At 44.5% G+C, this 20,959-nt stretch overlaps 1 protein-coding gene across 1 annotated transcript in view; it reads right to left on the minus strand.

The window, feature by feature from the left end:
* nalf1a (NALCN channel auxiliary factor 1a) overlaps positions 1-20,959 on the minus strand; it is a 46,793-nt gene that overhangs the window by 3,243 nt on the left and 22,591 nt on the right. Inside the window, exon 2 of the mRNA XM_028955456.1 lies at positions 246-417. Within this exon, the coding sequence (XP_028811289.1) occupies positions 246-417 (172 nt within the window). The remainder of the gene's footprint in view (positions 1-245; positions 418-20,959) is intronic.

The following is a 20,959-nucleotide window of genomic DNA, read 5'->3' on the forward strand; positions in this document are numbered from 1 at the left end:
TTCCGATCTACTGCTGATGGCATTTTGCAAATTTAGGTTCAAGACCAATTGATCTAAAATTCAGAAACGAACATCTTCACGTCTCTGTAGGCTTCATGAATCAAAAGCCAGTGCAACACTGGGATGGAAAACTTCAATATAAAAACGTATACACGTTCGGTGAAGATGAACTATTTCATGCGGGTGCAGATGCGGTATGTGAAAAGTCCGAGGTTCGACCCAGATGTTCCAGATGTTCGACCCACCGGTGCAGATGAAGCTGGGCGTGCCTCCGTGGATGAGATCGTCGTTGTCAGGCAGGATGAAGGGGCAGCTCTGCTGGACCTCCAGACAGTAGCGCTCACACAGAATCTTCTGGTGACAGCTGCTCTGGGAGGTTTGGAAGTACTGGGAGCACAGCCAGGACTTATACACCACCTGCGGAGGGATGAAGCAGGCAGGGGAGGAACAAAGGTGACGCTGAAAGCAGAGTGAGGAAGGGATGCTGCTCGTCGGCTGTTATGTAAATGCTAACGTTCATCTTGTAACTGGAACCGGCCTCACGTGACGTCTCACGTCTCCTGCAAATGTTACGCCGCTGTCCAACATCAGCCGTTTCTTGTGCTCCACGCGATCTTACGCAAGATATTTAATCGTAAGCCTATGGAAACAATTCCATCAAGACAACCACATGGCAGAAATGTGCAGGAGCGTTTTTTTTTTTTTGTTTTTTTTTCAGAAATTATGAATGTCGGCTAATAAATCGGCTAATAAAACAGTAACTCCACAGTTGTGTACCTGGGCCAAATTCAGCTCCCTATGTAATGCTGAAAGACTTTGTCATCGATGTCCAAAAAAATAGAGATATTCTGCACACTCTGCCTGCAGCTTGGCGGAAGTGTCGAAACTTTTTATGAAACTATATTTTTTTTAACCACCATGTAGATCGGGAATTAAGACCATGATGTGTGTGTCTAAGCATAGAATACGGTTTCTTTCACAAAGCATCCAGTAAGCATCAATGAACAATAAGGTGACAGTGAGAGTAGGATGATAAAGAATCAGGTTATTACCGTGGTAATCATGGCCTTCACATTGTTTAGATCACTAGAGCAACTTCAGACAGTGAAAGAATAAAATAAAATGTCCTCCGTCATGACGTTCATAATGCTGGTAATATTGAACGTGAAGGTCACAATCAACTCACTGGTCTGACCATGCATTCATCCAAATCTCTGTCCAAAGTGAGAGGGACATCTGGAAGAAAAATTGAACGTCCCTTTCACAATCAGTAGCGCTTTGGCCGGTCCCACTGCACTGGAATTAAAAAGGAACGACTGCTTGGTCTTTGTCTGTACATGTTTTTGGTAATGCCGCTCTTCTGATCGTGCTGTCTACGCCGGTCGTAATGACACATCTCTCCAGCAGGTGGCCACGCTGTGCCAGCGACCCACAGCTTCTGCGGCTAGCGGCAGAGCCGGTTGCATTTCTGCAGCGTTAACCTCTGCCACCCGGCCTGGTCCAGTTCTGACGCCTCCCTCATTTGGCAAAAAACTGCAGAGGCTCCGGTCACACACACACACACACACACACACACACACACACACACACACACTGCAGATGATGACATGACACGCCGGCATCGTATTCCTCGGCACAATTTGTCAGTGCCTGAGCGTGCGAGTCAGGTGACGTGGCCGAGCACAGCGTGTCCGGTGGAGCGGGCATGAGAACCGCGTTGCCAGACAGGAGTACAAAATGCCAGTCTGATTCTTGCCCTACATTCCTGAAGAACACCGCAACTCACTTAGTATACCTAAACCAGTGATGGTGTGTGTGTGTGTGTGTGTGTCTGTGTGTGAGAGACAGAAAATAAGAGAGGGGGAGCGCAGCACACAGAACAGCAGACGGTTCTTTAAAAAGCAGGTCACCCATCAGTACAGTCTGGCTGTCAGCGTATCCGATCCCACCTGTCTGGGTTTTAGGGGGTTTATGGGATGTGTGTATATATATATATACATATATATTCAAAAACTCCCCGTACCCTCGACTTCTGCAGAAAGATGCGGTAAAGACAGGTGACCACTGCCCCCTCCCGTTTACTTACATCTCCCTGCATCTGTCCTTCTCCCTCCGTCTGTCCACTAGATGTCTCTCAAGGTGACTGGGCTTTCTACAGGCATCTGTCACGCTTTCGAGCACTCCCTATCTGCTCCCATTTCCAAAACTTTTTAATGAACATTTCAAACCACAGCGGTCTCGGAAACGGAGGCATCTGATTCCCTTCCCTCGCCTACACTTCCATCCGAATTCTGTCCCCTTGTTCATACGAGCAGCAGAAAAAAAAAAAAAAGAGGTCAAAGGTCAGAGCGCCGCCCCATGGGAGCGCAAGTGAAAATGAAGCGCAGTAAACACCCCGACCAGTGGTGACAGTGACGCTCCCACGAGAATCCTATCTACTCTGTTTTTTTTTATCTCTCTTGGAATAGAGCCACGAGGCAAGGTCACTTTCTCCCGCGTCCATTTAGAAAACCCAGTTCCACCAGTTGGAAATGCAGCTCGAGTGGCGGCGACACGTGATTTCTTTACCTGCTGACCATCATCATCAACCGGCCCCTCCTCCAGGCACTTTCAAGGTTCTGCGATCCAGCTGTGACCTTGAAGCTCTAAGCCATATGGTGCAAGATTGAATTGTGTAAAAAAAAAAAAAGTCACTCAGCATCAAATAATTATTTCTGGAATGCCGTGATAATCGTACTATAAAACGTGATTATGATCTTCGTACTTTTGCATGTACAGTCTCGAACATGAACCAGGCTACAGCCTCTCTGCAGTCTGACACTTAACTAGCATGAAGTAGGCCTGTGTAGCGCCTATACAGAAACACCGCGGCCAGAACATCATGTCCTGTGGCTGCAGCAAAGTCCAAAAGTAAAAAAAAAAAGAAGGAATGTAGTGATCAGGGAGGGCGTTCCGCAGAGACGGATATTAGATTGCTGGGCAGACCTGCTGTAAGACACCTCTTCAAACACACACACACACACACACACACACACACACTTCAAACATGCTTCTCGTAATAAAAGGTCTATTGAAGGTGATGAACAGGAAAGGCATCATGGGATATCACAGGAACTACAGATGGGACAAAACCATGTACACACACATGTTCACACACACACAATATCTCAGACGCTGTAATATTTATATTCTCAGACAGAATGTCTAATATTAGATTTTCCCCAATAAATAAACTAAAATAATTAGAATAATAGCATATGTAATAATTACCATGTTAACAACTGATTATTATTTCTGATCATATGGTATTGATATGTTATTGTAATTATTATATACAGCCATCCTGGCCCACATTTTTCTAATTTTGCTACATTATTGATCCTTCAAGCCATACTATCCAACACAAGGATCTTGTTTCTCAATTTTAAACTCGACTGGGAGGAGAAAATCCCATTTCCCATTATCTCTCAATTTCTCCAGAAATGGCTCGGACACGACGCACAGGACCCAGGCCTGGCCATTCAGGAACGACAGATGTCAGCATGGAAGCGGCCACCACCGAACGAAGAGCCTGGGTCGCCGACAGGGCCAAGCGAGTCTTTCCTCCTCGACGCTTTATTTAATTATTATGCAATTGACGCGACCAATTGCGTAATAAAACAGTGCGACCCTTCTGGGTAGCACCATGCTTGCAAGGATGTGAGCTGCACCTTCTTCCCAGGTGCACATGTTATTTCTTCCCCGCCGACAAGCGGGCGTGCATTTGTGAAACATACAGAGGCAGACTGGAGCCCGAGCATCAATCCCCAGCTGAGAAAGGTGCTTCCTTACGGCATTTCTGCCTCTTCCTCTCGCAGCTAATGCTATTAAAAGCTCTCCAATTCAAGTGGAGATGTCATTGTGTGTCTGCGTGTGCATGCAAGTTGGCTGAAACTTCATTAGCCGTAAGTCCAAATTAATGATTCAAATCTAATTAGAGCACTTCCGAGAGTCGTTACAATGCATCAATCTAAACTCGTTATGTGAAATGAGACTCTTAAGGTTTCATGGTGGCCATTTGAAGCTTATGGGCTGCAGGGTGGTTCCTGTCATCCGTCGAGGCTGACTATAAAACTCGGGAGTAGAAGCTCGCCACTAAAGTGAGCACGGCGTGCTGTTCAGTGCTTAGATCTCATGTTCTCCGTCATAACCTGTTAATTCCGCTTTATGCAAAATGAAACAGCGATTAAAGCTGCAATTAAAGCATGTATGACTGACGGAAGACCAACAACTCTGCTTAGGATCCCTGTGAAGGTGTAACAATGCAGCAAATGCAGCAGGTCCAACATAATGACAAGGAAAGGGAAGCAGGGGGTGGGTTTGATGGACCGATTCATGCCTCTGACTTTTCATTCTGGTTTAATGCCTCCTCTGAATTTGCCCCTCAAGACTCACTCACAGCTGAATCCTCTTGCAAGCAGCTTGGCTGCCAGCTTCTTGGACCAGAGACAAAAACTTGCTCCAAGAGACACTTCAGCTTTCTAATGTCTCGTTTTTTTTCCCTCAACCAACACCAACCAAAGGGCATATACACTCACCAGCTACTTAATTTAGCACAACTTACCTAATAAATGCGCTTACAGGCTGTAGGCCATGTGATGCTGAGAGCCATCCTGCACTTCACCTCAATGGATCAAACTATCTGCTCCTATGTGAATCTACTCAATGGCCACACTATATAAAATCATAAACAGAACTTTTACCTGGGTCCATAGCTTTGATCGCTTTTGACCAAAGGGGCATGAGTCCTCTGGTTCCTGTCAATGTTCTTTCCTATTATTACTCAGGAAGGTTCTCCTTGCCAGTGTCGCCTTTGGCTTGCTCACTTGAGGTAAAAAGCACTTTACAAATATAGATAAATTGATCGATTGAGACATGTTGTTTAATCAACTCCTCAGAAAGTGAGCACTAAACGAATAAAACTAAATCCAGAGAGACATGCTTGGTTGCTTGGTGTCCCCTTTCCACATAACAGTGGGGAGAGGAAGAGGAAGTACCTGGATTGCTTCAGACATCAAAGGCAGGGTAGGTGCAGGGAACAGAATTCCCATAATTAACGGAGTAGATCAAAGCCCATTTTCTCCTTTCCCTCTGTTCTTCGGGCCCAGGCGAAACCTGCGGAGACTAGATTTACCTCCGTGCCGGTGAAGGTGTTCACCCATTTGAACGGCGCTCTGATGATCTATGGAAACCCTGCACTAATACGCCCCCTGTAATGGTGCTAACGCAACGATGAAGCCGACAAGGCAAATACATCTGGCACGTCTTCATTTTTTTCCGCATTATTATTATTATTAAGGGAAGAGCCAAAAGTGAAACACCACTGTGCTTGAAAAAGAGAGATACTTAAAAACATTATAAACGGGTTTCTTCTTTCATTGCCAGGACCTGAAAAACATACCTGAGGTAAGTAACAGGGTCCACAGTCTCGATGGGCTGCTCAACAAGTCCTTTATAACCGCCCAGCTGCCATGCAGATTGGAGCCGGGTGCGTCTCCACCAAGCAGACAACTGGAAGCGGCACTAACAAGCTAGTAAAATGTCTATATATGATCTGAGCTAAATGCTGTAGTTATTTGCTAAAACCATTACTTACTTAAGATATTTTAGTGTACTAAGTGGGTCTGTATGGGTACCATGTAAATCATTTGAATTGTAGGTCATTTCACACTTTTTTAGAAACCAAAATAGTTTAGCATTCTGAGCATATTTGATAAAAATGTATTTACCGTGCACAGTAAGTCACGAACGTCTTGAAAGTCCAATTAAAATGGGAGAAGACTATGGGGATGACAGGTGTCACACACCTTACGTCCTCATCAGAAGAAATCAATCGCAAATTTGAACTCTTGTTATACAAATTTTTTGACCACGCCCACTATCAAGCAACATGCAGATTCTCATTGTTGTAGTAGTGAATTTGACATCCGGGAACACTCCCAACATGCTACATCTAAAATAGCACTAAGAAAATATTTGCCACATCCCTCGGCAACTTTTGCCCCTACTGGACGTCCATCTAAACACCTTTCTTTCTTTCTTTCTTGACACATTTCATTTCAATTTGCCTACTCTAATCAGAATAAAGAAACTGACCCCAGAAACTGATGATCCACAACTTGAAAAAGCCTCTGTTGACAAGAGGCATGAAGGGCCAGAAAAAAAATCTGCGTTCTTGCACAAAGTTTCAAAAAGTGCAAAAAAAAAACAGGCTGTTTATTTGCGTCTTATTTTTAATTTTTTTTTTTTCAGTGGACACTGAAACACTCTCAAAGCCTGGCACAAACACTGACGGAGTGTACTGCTGGCACCACTTCACATCGTTTCCATGTCCTTCTCAGAGCGAGAGTTTTGAGTTTTGTGCTCTGGCACGAGATCGCTGCCTCACAGACCCTAATTAGAGCCTCTCATGACACACCGGATAGCTCAACTTCCATAAACAGCAGAAATCTCTGCACGCAAAACACACACACACACACACACACACACACACACACACACACACACACACACACACACACACACAGGAAGGCTGACGGCGAAGACTGTTCTGACTAATTAGATTCAACAGCAATGCCACACGTCCCCTTTCTGCCAAAGTCTCACTTGCAAAGAAAACCACTCAAAGGCGAGTTAAAAAATAAAGGCCGAGTGAACGCACAGATACAGAAGAAGTCATCGGCAGCCCAGGAGCCCTCTTAATCCAGAGCCAACCCGCTCATCCATGTACCAGCTGATGAACGTGCCCACAACAGCACGTGCTGTGCATAGTTAATGATTCATGGCAGCCTAGGACCTGCAAAAACATGTGAAAGACGCGTGGTGTCCAACAGCCCAGTTTCATCGCACTGTACGAGCCTAGGCAAAAAAAATTAATACAGACACTGCTGTACAAACAGACATTGATTAAGAATCAATCAGAGAAACATCAGAGCTTGTTCAAATTTTGACACTAACCTTATGACGATTGGCAGTTGGCCTTATCCAGACTTTATAAATTCTGCCATTGGACCATCAAACTGTTGAACTCAACACACAAACCAGAGCCACACACACATAACTAATAAACTCAATTTGTCCTATTTGCTCATAACATTATTTTATCTATCTATCTATCTATCTATCTATCTATCTATCTATCTCTCTCTCTCTCTATATATATATATATATAAATATCACACACACACACACACACACACACACACACACACACACACACACACACACACACACTCAGTATAGGTTAAAGGTTTATACACACCTTCTCATTGAATGTGTTTTCTTTATTTTCATGACCATTTACGTTGGTAGATTCTCACTGAAGGCATCAAAACTATGAATGAACACATGAGGAGTTATGTACTTAACAAAAAAAAGGTGAAATAACTGAAAACATGTTTTATATTCTAGTTTCTTTGCTCTGATTACTGCTTTGCACACTCTTGGCATTCTCTCGATGAGCTTCAAGAGGTCGTCACCTGAAATGGTTTTCCAACAGTCTTGAAGGAGTTCCTAGAGGTGTTTAGCAGGTCTCCACTTTTTGTTAAGTACATAACTCCACATGTGTTCATTCATAGTTTTGATGCCTTCAGTGAGAATCTACCAACGTAAATGGTCATGAAAATAAAGAAAACACATTGAATGAGAAGGTGTGTCCAAACGTTTGGCCTGTGCTGTATATAAAATAAACCCGGAGGTGTGTGTCTTCAGAAGACAGGACAAAACCAAACACAAGGTAAGGGTGAGTCCACATCAACGCAGCAGCATTGTTCTGCTGCCAACTCCTTCCTAATAACAAGGCCTAATCATGGATGCTTAATCAGCAGCACCCGTCCATGTCCTGCAGCACCCTGTCCCATCCTGTTGTCAGCACCCAGCCGTGACAATGATATGCTGGTTTAATGGGGACTTGCATAATGTATTATCAGTTTCATTGGATCTATGAATTGTGTACCGTTTTCTTCATATGATTTTAATATGCACTGTCCTTTTTAACTTATTATGTCATATTTGCTTGTGTTTATGGCTGAGATCTTTTGAAAATGTGCTTTATAAATGGCATAACTGAATTGAAACTCAGTTTGACAGGTAATTTGACACACACACACACACACACACACACACACACACACACACTATACTGACATGCAGGACACTACTCAGAGGGCAAATCTGTTTCTCTTTGACCAAGACTGCTACATTATTGAATATCTGCCGTGTTGAGAAATGAGTGAAACAAAAGATGCAAACTATCTATAGGAGATGTTCTTTGTATTCAGATCCTGTACTTCAAACACGTTTAAGAGTGAAGTGATTGTCACTTGAGCTACACAGCAGCACAGCACACGGTGCACACAGTGAAATTTGTCCTCTGCATTTAACCCATCCCCGAGTGAGCAGTGGGCAGCCATGACAGGCGCCCGGGGAGCAGTGTTTGGGGACAGTGCTTTGGTCAGTGGCACCTTGGCACATCGGGATTCGAACCGGCAACCTTTTGATTAGGCCAACACTGCCCAACACAGTGGGCAGCCATGACCATGAGTTTAATAATCTGCCTATAAATCCAGATATCTAATAATTCTACCCTTCTAGCTGTGAATGAGGGTGGTAGTAGTCTAGTGGGTAACAGTGGGCCTATGAACCAGAAGACCCAGGTTGAAATTCCACTCCCAGGTTCAAATCCTACCATTGTGTCCCTGAGCAAGACACTTAACCCTAAGTCCCTGTAACTACTGATTTTAAGTCGCTCTGGATAAGGGTGTCTGATAAATGCCATAAATGTAAATGTAAATGAATGATATGTGCAACCTGTGAAAATAGACTGGTTTGTCTACAGGTTATAGTGGCATGTGGGCTCCAGGATAAAATACCGTTGTAGACTATCCACGGTCTCTCCTCCACCCACAGCAGCACAGCAGCTCTCAGTGCTCAGTGGCCCTTTTCAAGATTAAAAGCCTGCGTAATATGGAGCAGCTATTATATTAAATTTAGTACAGCTCAAGAGTGTGGGGCTTTTAGCTCAGTGGACTGCAAACAATTTGCAGATGAATTCTTGTTCGTGTCTTGGGGTGTCGTAAACTATAATATGAAACTTTAATACGCCTGCTTTCTATCCCATTTCATTAAGGCCACACTGCACAATAGGGGTTTTAAGTGTGTTTTAAATAGGAGCTACCGTTAACACCCTTAAATGAAGAAAGTTAAATGTGAAGACACCAGCTTTGAAATTGATCCCCCGTCTTTTTACAACTCTGTGGAGGAAGTCGTTCTGTGCGCATGCTGGGCGTCGCACACACTACAGCTGATCTACGCATCACACAGGATCGCACACCTTCTTGCTGTGAAGCATAATTCCTCAATTTTGTATCTCTGGGTTACTTTTGTAAACAGCTGATGCATTTCGATATTTAATTGTCTGCAATTATTCACCTGATTATTTATTAATCGGGTAAAGCTATTGCGAGTGCCTGCGTCGACACAAGAATGTGTGTTTGAGTTTTTGCAACAAAAAAAAAGCAGGTCTTAGTTTCCGATTATTGAGGTGAGACGGTAAAAAAAAAAAAATCTAATGGATTTTTACTGCAGTGCAGCTCACATTAAACCGAAGCCTCCACCTTATCCCGGAATCATCCTTTCTCACGTTCCCCGCAGCCCGCCGATCGATGACCGGCGTCCACGATCGGGACTATTCTGGTGACTGAAGGAGGTAACAAGTTTCCATCCAGCGAAGGAGGGAATGGATCTTCCTGACGTGTGGTCCCACGTGAACTCAGCCAGAGGGGATTCCGGCTAAATGTCAGCCGCACAGACATCACAATTACACACCCCCAGATCTGCACTGAACATTTCCTAATTTCCCCCAGTATCCCGCTTCCATAAATCTTTAAATTACCGTCTACATCTATTTTAGCAAATTATTATATTTTAATGATATAGTATATATTTTATATACATACACTCGAACACATTATATTTCATTTATGTATGTATACATTTTGTTTCTAAAAAAATAGATTTGATTTGATTTGATTTAATTTGAGAGATCCAACACTGGCAAACTCTCCTTTTGTCTATGCTCATTTTCTTCGAGCAGGTCGCCCAATATTTAATTAAAAAGTACTACATGACTGGCCAATGGCCGCCACAGGGTTAGGGTTCAAGGTAGAGTCAGGATTCCATTTTCCCATGAGTATTAATACGTTTCGCTGGTATTGTGTGGACACGGAAGCAGTAGATATTTTACCTTCACAGACCAGGAAAAAAATTGGGTAAACGGAGGTTTGGTCAATAAGTCAGTCAATAAACTGATGAATCAAACTATAGTGTTAAAGGTCATGCATATTTGCTGTATGTCGAATGCAATTTTCTACCAACAGGCAAAGTTAGCCGTTCCACCTACACTCTAGAAGACATAGATATGGAATAAAAAAATTAATAACATAAATGTATTTGTAGGCAAAAATAAATAAATAGATATACATTCCGATAAAGAATTTGTGAACAGACTAGAAGAATAAAATTTTTTAAAAAAAGGAGCGAGAAGAAGGGCTTACGGAGCATCGTTGCTGGATAGATATTGCACTAAACAGATTACTGCACTTGAGGGGGTGGCCCAGAACAAATAAATTATTGAAGAGTGATGGGCGGGTAAATAAATAAGAGAGCTGCTATAACTATCGCACTTGAAGGGCGGAGGGGGCAGAATAAATAATACAAACCGCCGTGGCGGATATATAACGCAGTCGGTGCTATTCGAATTGTGCTGCGCACGATGCGTCTGGTCGTGCCAGATGGAGTAAGGATGCCGTGGATGGGGGTGGGACGGATCTTTGCAGATGTTCGTGGCCGGGAGCCAGCGGTCCTTTGGAAGCGTCGGATGATGCGTTGGAGGACCTTCTCCTTGTTCCCAGCGGTGGAGCGTACAGTATGAAGCGTTCCACAGCTGTTGTGCGTTGCCGGGAAGCGGCGCCGGAGACAGCGCTGTCGTGCTGATGGGCCGTGGCAGGACTTGGCAGATGAATTTCTCTGTATTGCCTCCACCCTCTCATTGGATGGTGACAGTGGCTTTTCATTCTAATAAAAAGACAATCCCAAGGAGATTTCTTAAGTTCTTGTTGCTTCTCAACTTTTTTTACTCTGGACACATCACACTGTCATCGATGGGTTAACAGTCAGAGCGTCTCAGTACTCAGTTTGTCATTTTCATGGTGGGCAGCAGTAAATGCAGACCCAGTGAATCGGAACCAATGTTTCAAGCGTGACAGTGCAATGTGAAGGACCAGTAGTGTCACGGTGTCCTCAGTTGACCTTTATACCCCACGATGGGGGACGGACGGGCTGTTAAACAGTTTGGTGAACATCGCATTCATTCAGGAAGCCCATCGCACCCGGCAATTTAGTAGGGGTTGATGTGGCTAAGGGCCTATTTCACCTTGGCCGAGTTCAGCATCAGCGCGCATGATGGAGTCTCCCGCGGCGTGAGCTCGGTGATGGGTGGCTTGCTGTCCCCATCGAACCGTGGGAATAAGCGATTCGGGTCGTCAGGGAGACATGCATTTTTCTTGTGTATGTGGGACAGGTGTTGTTGCCTTCATTGTCTGAACCCAACGTCTTGAGGTGTAGAAGGGCTCCCCGCTTCGACTCCCCGACCCTCCGTCCGCACCCGAGGTAGTAGAGGGAGGGGACGACCTGAAAACGAAGCGCTTCTCAGGCTCTGACTGGCTGCCACCGAGTCTTAGCTCATTACCGTACAGTTGATCAGACTTCTGTTTTAATGCCAACGGCAAGCAAGTGACAAGAGACTTCCGGCTGGTTTTGAGGTGTGAAGGTGTGAACGTAGGGTGATGTTTTTCGTCTGTTTGGGCCGTACGGACAAAAAAAAAAAAAAAAAAAAGGCAAATGTTGCTGCGTTTATTTCCCCGAGCTTCACATATGCGGCCGTATTTTAAGCAGAACACTGAATACTTTATAAAGCTCTCGCCGCCCTGTAATTTAATAACTTCGGCATAAATATTTTGTAGTGCAGATGTGTTGCTCCAGCAGAGCTCCGAGTGCTCAGTCACTTAAGTCACCGTGATCGTTGTCCCCTCACTGAAGACTCCACTGTCCGCTGCTTTACAGCCAACAAGTCTCACTTTTTCGTGTACGGACGGCCTTAATTCCTTAATTCTGCTTACATTTGAAGTAAAGCCCAGGTACCCCTCTCTCCAGCTGGTACCAGTGATGAACTGTGACCCCGAGTGTCCTACTCATTGCTCAAACTGCACAGGCGGGTAAATGTCAGTTCGCTGACACATTTTCCTCGAATCGATGGAATGTCCCGTGCAAACAACCAACCCTGAACAGCGCTGCTAATGAAACAGGGTGTGGTAAAGAGCGAGGCCGTAATTACCTTCTGACGCGTGACTACGCAAAGCAATACACCGGCCCGTTGTCTCTTTCCCTTTTTCAGGACACCCGTGGAGGGGACTACAGCCTGTGGGATTACAGTATGAGGGTGATTCTCACTATAGAAAATGTTCAGTTGCCGGGATGATTGAAATGTGCACAATGCCCCCAGTTCTATGCCAACACCTGATAACACACACCAGTTGCATCATTTAACACCGAGAAGAGGGAAATGAAGGGCATCTCAGTATGTACATAAACACAAAGAATTTACAACCCATATTTGTCGCTTTTACAGTTTCATGCTGATTGCAGCTATATTTTTTCATTTAAAACAGACACACACACACACAGAGGCCTCTGACACACTCAGCAGCTGGGGCAAAAGCTGTAAATAGTGAACGGCTGACAAATGAAATTGACCGCACAGGGACAGGGTCAATAGTTATACAGATGGCCTTGTGGGCTTAGTCCCCAAACATCACTCAATGCCGTTTACAATGCGGTGTTTCTGATAGTTAAAGCCAGTCTCATAAAAATAAAAACACACACACACACACACACACACACACACACTTCCATCTATTACATATACATGCAAAACATCTAAAACATCAATGTATGATCGAAACATGTCAAACTGATCAGAATTATGAATCAGAAAGGACATTTTGGGTGAACTTTCTTTAGACGTTATATTGTACTGTCGTTTTGACACGTATCAGCACAACCATAACCCCCCCCAACTCACCCCCCAAGTATTGTAAATAAATAAATGGAAAAATAATTAATTTCATAAGTGTTCGCTCCAGTCTGTTTGTCGCATCCAATTTTTCACATCTGGAGACTCCAATTTTCACCCATTGTTTTGTGCAAAATTGTTCAAGCTCTGTCAAGTTGGATGGGGACCGCTGGTGAACAGCAATTTTCAATTCTTGTCACAGATTCTCAATTGAATTGAGGTCTCGGCTTTGGTAGGCCCATTCTAGGATATTGACTTTTTTTTTTTGTTTTTAAGCCTCTCCAAACAATCCCAATTAAATCCATTTTTATTACATGCTGTAACCCAATAAAATGGCCCAAAAAATCTATAGAGTGAAAGAGGACGTTTTCCTACCATCTTTATATTAAAAGGCCATTTATTCTATCTAATGTATAAATAATAATTCTAATAACAACAATATCACCAATTTAATTATCTACATATCTACAATCTACATATTTGTCCTGACATATTGGTAGGAATTTGTAACATTTTGTCTATATTACCAGCAAGTATACTAGCTCACATAAAACAAAACCTTACAATAACATAACATAAGAAAAGTAGTCACTGTGTTAAGGGAGTTTATCATTATTTAACACTAGTCTGGTGTTTTGTGGATCCTGAAGTGAAAGTGACGTGATTGTCACTGTGAAACACTGCAGCACAGCACATGGTGACACAACGAAATGTGTGCTGCGAAGTGGCCCCTGCATTCTGAATAAAGTTGAACAAAAAAAAAAGACCAAAAAGGACAACAAAGTGTTTTTATAGAGTAGCACTCTATAAAAACCAGGCACTTCAACTGCACTTCAAAGTTGCAAGGACGCTAGGAATTAAGCACAGCTTGTAAAAACAGTAATATATAATATATCAGCGGTGGCCTAGCGGGTAAGGAAGCGGACTCGTAATTCAAATCCCCGCACCGCCACTTAGGTGCCACTGAGCAAAGCACCGTCCCCACACGCTGCTCCCCGGGCGCCTTTCACTTTCATCAAATATATGTACAAATATCATGCATTAAATACAGAATTGTCCAACGAGTAAATGCATATCATTGGCTTTCTTAATAGGCCTGGTCAAATGAGGCACACAATCCATGATCTAATTAAGTTCCTCACTGTCCTCCAGTACAAGTGTAGTACTTTCTAAGGTGCCGTCCAATGAAAAGCCCTTCTCTGGAAAGTGACATCAGAAAAGCGAGGGGCCAATAAGCGAGAGTCACTCTGTTGGAAAACGCCGAGCTCAAAGTTTACTGTAATTTTACATTACCCTCACTTGAGTTATGTCTACACACAACACACACACAGGCTTGCATAAACACTGGTTCATACAAAGCGGACAGTGGCGTTCTGACATCAAACCCGTGTTTTTCTTTTCTTTTCTCGGTCCCTTCTCGTCTCCTGGTCATAAGCTTCAATTCCAAGCATTTGCATTTAGATTGAAAAGCCGAGCGGAGGCATCGTCTCTCCCCCGAACGCTCCCTCAAGAGCCCTCTTCAGGGAGTGAGACATCATACACATGTCCAACCTTTCCCCGTCCCTCCCCTGGCTGTTCTACAGGAGAACAGGAAGTGTTCTGGCCGCTAGTGAGAGGCCAGCCGGGCGAGCAGGAGCCGCGGCGCTGATGGGACATGCCACGACACCTACAGATAGCAGCGAGGGGGAACGTGTGAAAGAACAGAGACGGGCCGTGAATAAAGAGCAGCTGTTTCGTGGAGTTCCAGGCACCTCGTAACTCGCATATCTGCTTCTGTCGAACCTGCACACCCTCAGATCTCGGCTGTTGTGATGACATCGGAGGGGAAACTTTTCTGGATTTGGCTGTCATCGCTTGTGTGTCAACCATGCCAGTTCATAAGATAAGTAGTGCATGCTGACACCCTGCAGTATTTCCTGGGGGAAAAAAAAGTCACTTCAGAACTTATGGAAGTGACTCGAGTTCCAAAAGTTCGTTTGACTGGTGATAGTATGCCTGTGATTTTTAAATAGACTACAAGTTCCTATACAGTCACAATCGCTGTGAAAATACAGCACACAGGTCTTAAGAGGCAAATTCGGGCCATATTTTCCAAGCTGTATTATGCAGCGTTCACTCTGGTGTTGGTGCGTAATTATCTCCGATATTTTATCAACTAACATTTTTAAAAGGGGGGGTAACAGCGGTCACATACCCTGCTTTCCGTCTCTGCACCCACGCCTGTCAATACTTTACTTTACTTTACTTTACTTGGCAGATGCTTTTATCCAAAGCGACTTTGAGGAAGACACCAGCAATTCTCATTCGGTTCCTATAGATTTTGAGTTACAAAACTGAGAGCCCTGATAAGGCCTAACTTGCTCGGGAATTGTTAAGTGCTAGACAATATATATATATATATATATATATATACACACACACACACACACACACACACACACACACACACACATATATATATATATATTTTATACTTTTAAATACTTTTTAAACAAGTGGATTTTCAAATGTTTCTGAAAAGGTGGTGGTAGTCTCGGCTAGTTGAATGGAGCAGGGCAAGTTGTTCCACCACCCAGGGACAACAAAGGAGAACAGAGTCCATTGGGATCAGAGACCCCGTGAAGAGGGAATTTTTAGTCTCAATACGTCACATGACCAGGTCGCGCAGGGTCCATCTCCTCCGTTTTCCTAAGGCCCTTCGAGCACAAAAAAACGACGACCATTACCGAGACGAGCATGCAGAGCACTAGCACTTTAACTCTAGCCTTCTTGAGTCCACCCCTGATCTTCCATCTGGGTTCGTGCCGGGTTCGCGGCCTTCTGTCCAACTCTGATGGAGACCGCAAATCCCCAGGTAGCATTCCTGAGCAAAAACAAACTCGCCAAATCCGAGAAGATCCTGTAGATTTGAAAGGGATTTTTGAAAAATTGGAGTCCCGCTGGATTTTTCGCGCAAAGTCTCTCAGCTCGGCCCTGCCAGCATTTGGAGCTCTCCGAGTCTCAGCGTCCCTTGGAAAGGACGGCCTTGTTTTGGAGGCTCCGGGTATTGTGCGGTGATTAAATCTCCGCCGTGTGGGAGTGTGTGTCCTCGTAGATGGCTGGTCTGTTTATCCCCTGACGAGGCGTGGGCGAAGCCGACGTAGTTCGCGGGAGGCATCGGAGCTGCCTGGCACTGGGAGCCTGCCAACCTGCCGTTCGAGCTGTCCCTCGTGCACACACACACACACACACACACACACACACACAGGCGGCAGAAGCACCACGGTGTCACTCTAATGGACCCACAGCTCAACCAGAAAACATCTGGTGCACTTTTGTTGGAACCTCAGTTTGCCAGTTCTACCAGGAAACAGAACTAAAGAAAGATCTTTGCAACAGAAGAGCGGAGACGTCACCTCCTCCCTAACACACCATAAGAAATTTCATACATTTACATTTACAGCATTTATCAGACACCCTTATCCAGAGCGACTTACAACCAGTAGTTACAGGGACAGTCCCCCTGGAGCAACTTAGGGTTAAGTGTCTTGCTCAGGGACACAATGGTAGTAAGTGGGATTTGAACCTGGGTCTTCTGCTTCATAGGCGAGTGTGTTACCCACTAGGCTACGACCACCCTTTTACACTTTTATGTCATTTGACCCGGGTGAAGGCGGGTAATGTAAGCTTGAAGCACCATTTCCGATAGAACGTCCATGTTAATGACACACTTAAGTGAAAGTGAAGTGATTGTCATTGTGAAACACTGCAGCACAGCACAGGGTGACACAATGAAATGTGTCCTCTGCTTTTAACCATCACCCTTGGTCAGCAGTGGGCAGCCATGACAGGCGCCCGGGGAGTAGTGTGTGGGGACGGTACTTTGCTCAGTGGCACCTCAGTGGCACCTTGACGGATCGGGATTCGAACCGGCAACCTTCTGATTATGGGGCCGCTTCCTTACCCGCCAGGCCACCACTGCCCCCTTTTATAATAATAATAAAGTTTCAGCATCAGCAATCCTACTTTTTCCAACAGTAAAGACTTCAGGAACAGGCCAGTACTTCATACTTTTTATAGTATGAACTATACAGAACTAACTTGTAATGTGGCCTAAAATGATATTTGTATATATTGCTAAATGCTGCAAGTATTGGTTGAATAATTAAAGATGTCAATCTCCAGTTATCGAGACATTTGAAAGATGACAAGGTGCTAGGAGGGGGTTCTTAAACCAAGCAAGGTAAAGCACAGTATCGCGTTTTATTCCGGTCACTCAAGATGGGGACATCCTCAGGAAAACAAGGCGCTCCTCCCCTCGCCCCCCTCTCGGGAACGTCTATTTTCCGAGCCGATGATCTCCGGCTCCAGCCCTCTGATTACTGCTTTGCAGGGATACGTCCCTAAACAAAACCGGGACTAATTACTAAGACAGTCAAACAACGGCTCAACATAAATTACCTCCTCGGCTCTGGAGCTGTGTGCTCTGTCCTCAAACCCACACACACACACACACACACACACACGTGCCAGTTGTAGCCGGGCGAATGAACAGACGTATCTGTTGGACGACAGGTGAGATGTGTATTTATGGTTTCCATGGCTACAGGCTCACGAAATTAGCAAAAGAAATCGGACCGTCATTAACATCTCCCACAACACGACACACGCGAATTCAGGCGGGGAGCAATTAAATATGCGCACAGAGGAAGGACTGGGCATCATGTTGGAGTTGATCTGAATATGCAGAATATTTGCTGTTCAACCTGAACCTCCGGGATTTCATTTTGGACGGGTTTGTTGAAGTATAAAAAGGTTGATATCACAGCAAACTCTTTTTTTTTTGATGAGAGAAAGTAATAATTGGAAAAAAATTGTCATTTTTTATGATAAATGTGTCACTTTTGGCTGAATCAAACCGGTTTAAACCAGATTTCCTGTTTAGCGAGTGGCACATTAGCACCACTAGGTGGCCTACGTACCCCCGAGACCAGTGGTTCTGATTATCACCCCTCAATCACCAGTCGTGACGTGAATTAAAGTCGGGTGACCTGGGGGGGGACACGATCCACTAGCATGAGTGGAGGACATGTAGGACCGCCGTGACATGGCGAATGTTTAAGCAACTCAAAAAAACATCTAATTAAATGAAAAGATGGTGCCGTTTGAACCGAAGATATTAAAATGGAATTTCACAGTATGACAACACAAGCAGCCCGATAAACATAATGATGGAACGAAATGGCCAGCAAGTGGCAATGTTCCCTTTTACCCTTTTACACTCAGTTAGCTGCATTTGAGTTAAACCCAAAAATTCAATAGCGATCCATATCTGAGAGTCTGTATCGCAGCTTGGTTTCGCCAACCCCCCGATTAGCATATCAGCATCAGTTTGGGGCTCTTCTGCCGTGGTGTGAAACGGCGGTTGTCACTTCGCGTTATCGCCACCTACTGTTATGGACTGTTTTTTTTTTTTTTTTGCCCAAAGGCTTGATATATATCTATTGGTCGACTTCATCCAAACAAATTGGGAAAAAACGCTGCCGCTATAATCACGATGTCAGCAAAAAAACATGACTAATCAATATTCCACGATCAATACTGGGCACGCAGGACACACACATGGCACTCTACGTCCGCGCTTCTAACAGCGTATTCTGGTGTGTGGTGCGCGGTAAAACATGACAAATTTCCGCAGTGTTCCGCAGTGAGAAGCTGTCAGTCACCATCTCTGCTCAGGTAAATATGACTTAACCTCACACGACTGGCGTGCTCTTCACCACACACCGGGGCAGGAGGCTGGAACACACAGTCAGCAGGTGCTCGCTCTCTCTCTCTCTCTCTCTCTCTCTGCAACACAGGAAATCCACTTAAAAGAGCCACGCTTCCAAAGACTGACAGCTGCAAAGATCTGAGGCCCTTTTCAGCGCTCAGACTCTTCAAAAGCATCTCTGCCTCAATTCCGCGTTACGCGTTGTTTTTTTTTTCCGTGTTTCTTTTCCCGCTCCCTCTATTTCCCTCACCTGTAACCGGATCTGAGACAAAGGCAGGAAGTGGGGACGCCGAAAAGGCAGGACGGCCGTGTCCAAGGGGTGAACGGAAGGGTTTAAGCAGCCGCCGATCGCTGCTGCATCACACACACACACACACACACACACACACACACACACACACCGCATGGCGACCCAAGCAGTTAACGGTGAAACATGGCACTTCAGAATCATAACCATAAAACCGGCGCGATTTTTAACCTCTCTTATTACAGGTCGGTAACGTTTGGCGCCCCTCATGCTGTTCCTCGGCACCTGGGCTCACGTCTTTCAGCGTTGGCTCTGGGGCCGCGCGGCATTCTGGGACGAGGAGCCATGGTGAGCGGAGCGCCCCCTGCACTGCCGCACAAAGGGCCTCCGTGATTATTCTGCGGCAGACGCGGGGTGCGTGCGTCACGCTTTCGGCATCGTGGACGTGACACGGCGGCGGACGTCACGGGACCTCGGGGGGAAGAGGAGAGATAAGTAACACATTTTCTGAAGAAGGGAACGCGCTTCCACGTGAACTCGGAATGCGAGGTGATGCAGTTTGTTGTACGGTCTAGCGGGGGAAAAAGATTATTATTGGCAGATTATTATTAAGCCGCCACCGACGACCTTCTCACCTTGAGTCTAAAGGAGCTCCCTGGAGACTCCCCGTCCTCTACTTTTCAACCACTATATGTGAGAGAATGAGAGACAGTTATAAAAGTTGCATATTCATCCATTCCTGTTTCTATTTCTAATTTATTCAATCACATTAATGTTTTTGTCAATCTGTTGTCAAACCTGAAATACCTCTTGACATCATAAAAAATGGGGTGGTAGTAGCCTGGTAGGTGACACACTCACCTATGAACCAGAAGAACCAGGATCAAACCCCACTCACTACCATTGTGTCCCTGAGCAAGACACTTAACCCTGAGTGTCTCCAGGGGGGGACTGTCCCTCTTGTGTATAATTATTGTGTATAATTACACAAAATCATATTTTTTATTGTAATTGTTTTATTTGTTATTTTTCTGGGACTTGATACCCATGATTCTATGAAGACGATCACTTCCTTCTCTCCCTTCCCTTTCTCATATGAAAGCAGGTAAGGAAGCGATGGCTCAGCATCTTTTATCATCTCACCTTTATTTTAATTTTCTGTATATTCAGTACAGGCCAAATTTAGGACACCTTCTCATTCAAAGTGTTTTCTTTATTTTCATGACCATTTACGTTGGTAGATTCTCACTGAAGGCATCAAAACTATGAATGAACACGTGTGGAGTTATGTACTTAACAAAAAAAGGTGAAATAACTGAAAACCTGTTCTATATTCTATATTCTTCAAAATAGCCACCCAGCCGCTCTGATTACTGCTTTGAACACTCTTGGCATTCTCTCAATGAGCTTCAAGAGGTCGTCCCCTGAAATGCAACAGTCTTGAAGGAGTTCCCAGAGGTGTTTAGCACTTGTTGGTCCAGCTCACCCCAAACCATCTGGATTGGGTTCAGGTCCGGTGACTGTGGAGGTCAGGTCTCCACTTTTTGTTAAGTACATAACTCCACATGTGTTCATTCATAGTTTTGATGCCTTCAGTGAGAATCTACTAATGTAAATGGTCATGAAAATACAGAAAACACATTGAATGAGAAGGTGTGTCCAAACTTTTGGCCTGTACTGTATTTCTTATGTTAATGTGTTGCATGTTTGTTCAATATTGATTTGTACATGTTATTTCAAAATTTTTGTTCATTATATGAGGACATTTCTGTCTGCCATGTGTGTGTTCCCC

The sequence above is a fragment of the Denticeps clupeoides genome, chromosome 15 (assembly GCF_900700375.1).
Source record: "Denticeps clupeoides chromosome 15, fDenClu1.1, whole genome shotgun sequence".
Lineage (NCBI taxonomy): Eukaryota > Metazoa > Chordata > Actinopteri > Clupeiformes > Denticipitidae > Denticeps > Denticeps clupeoides.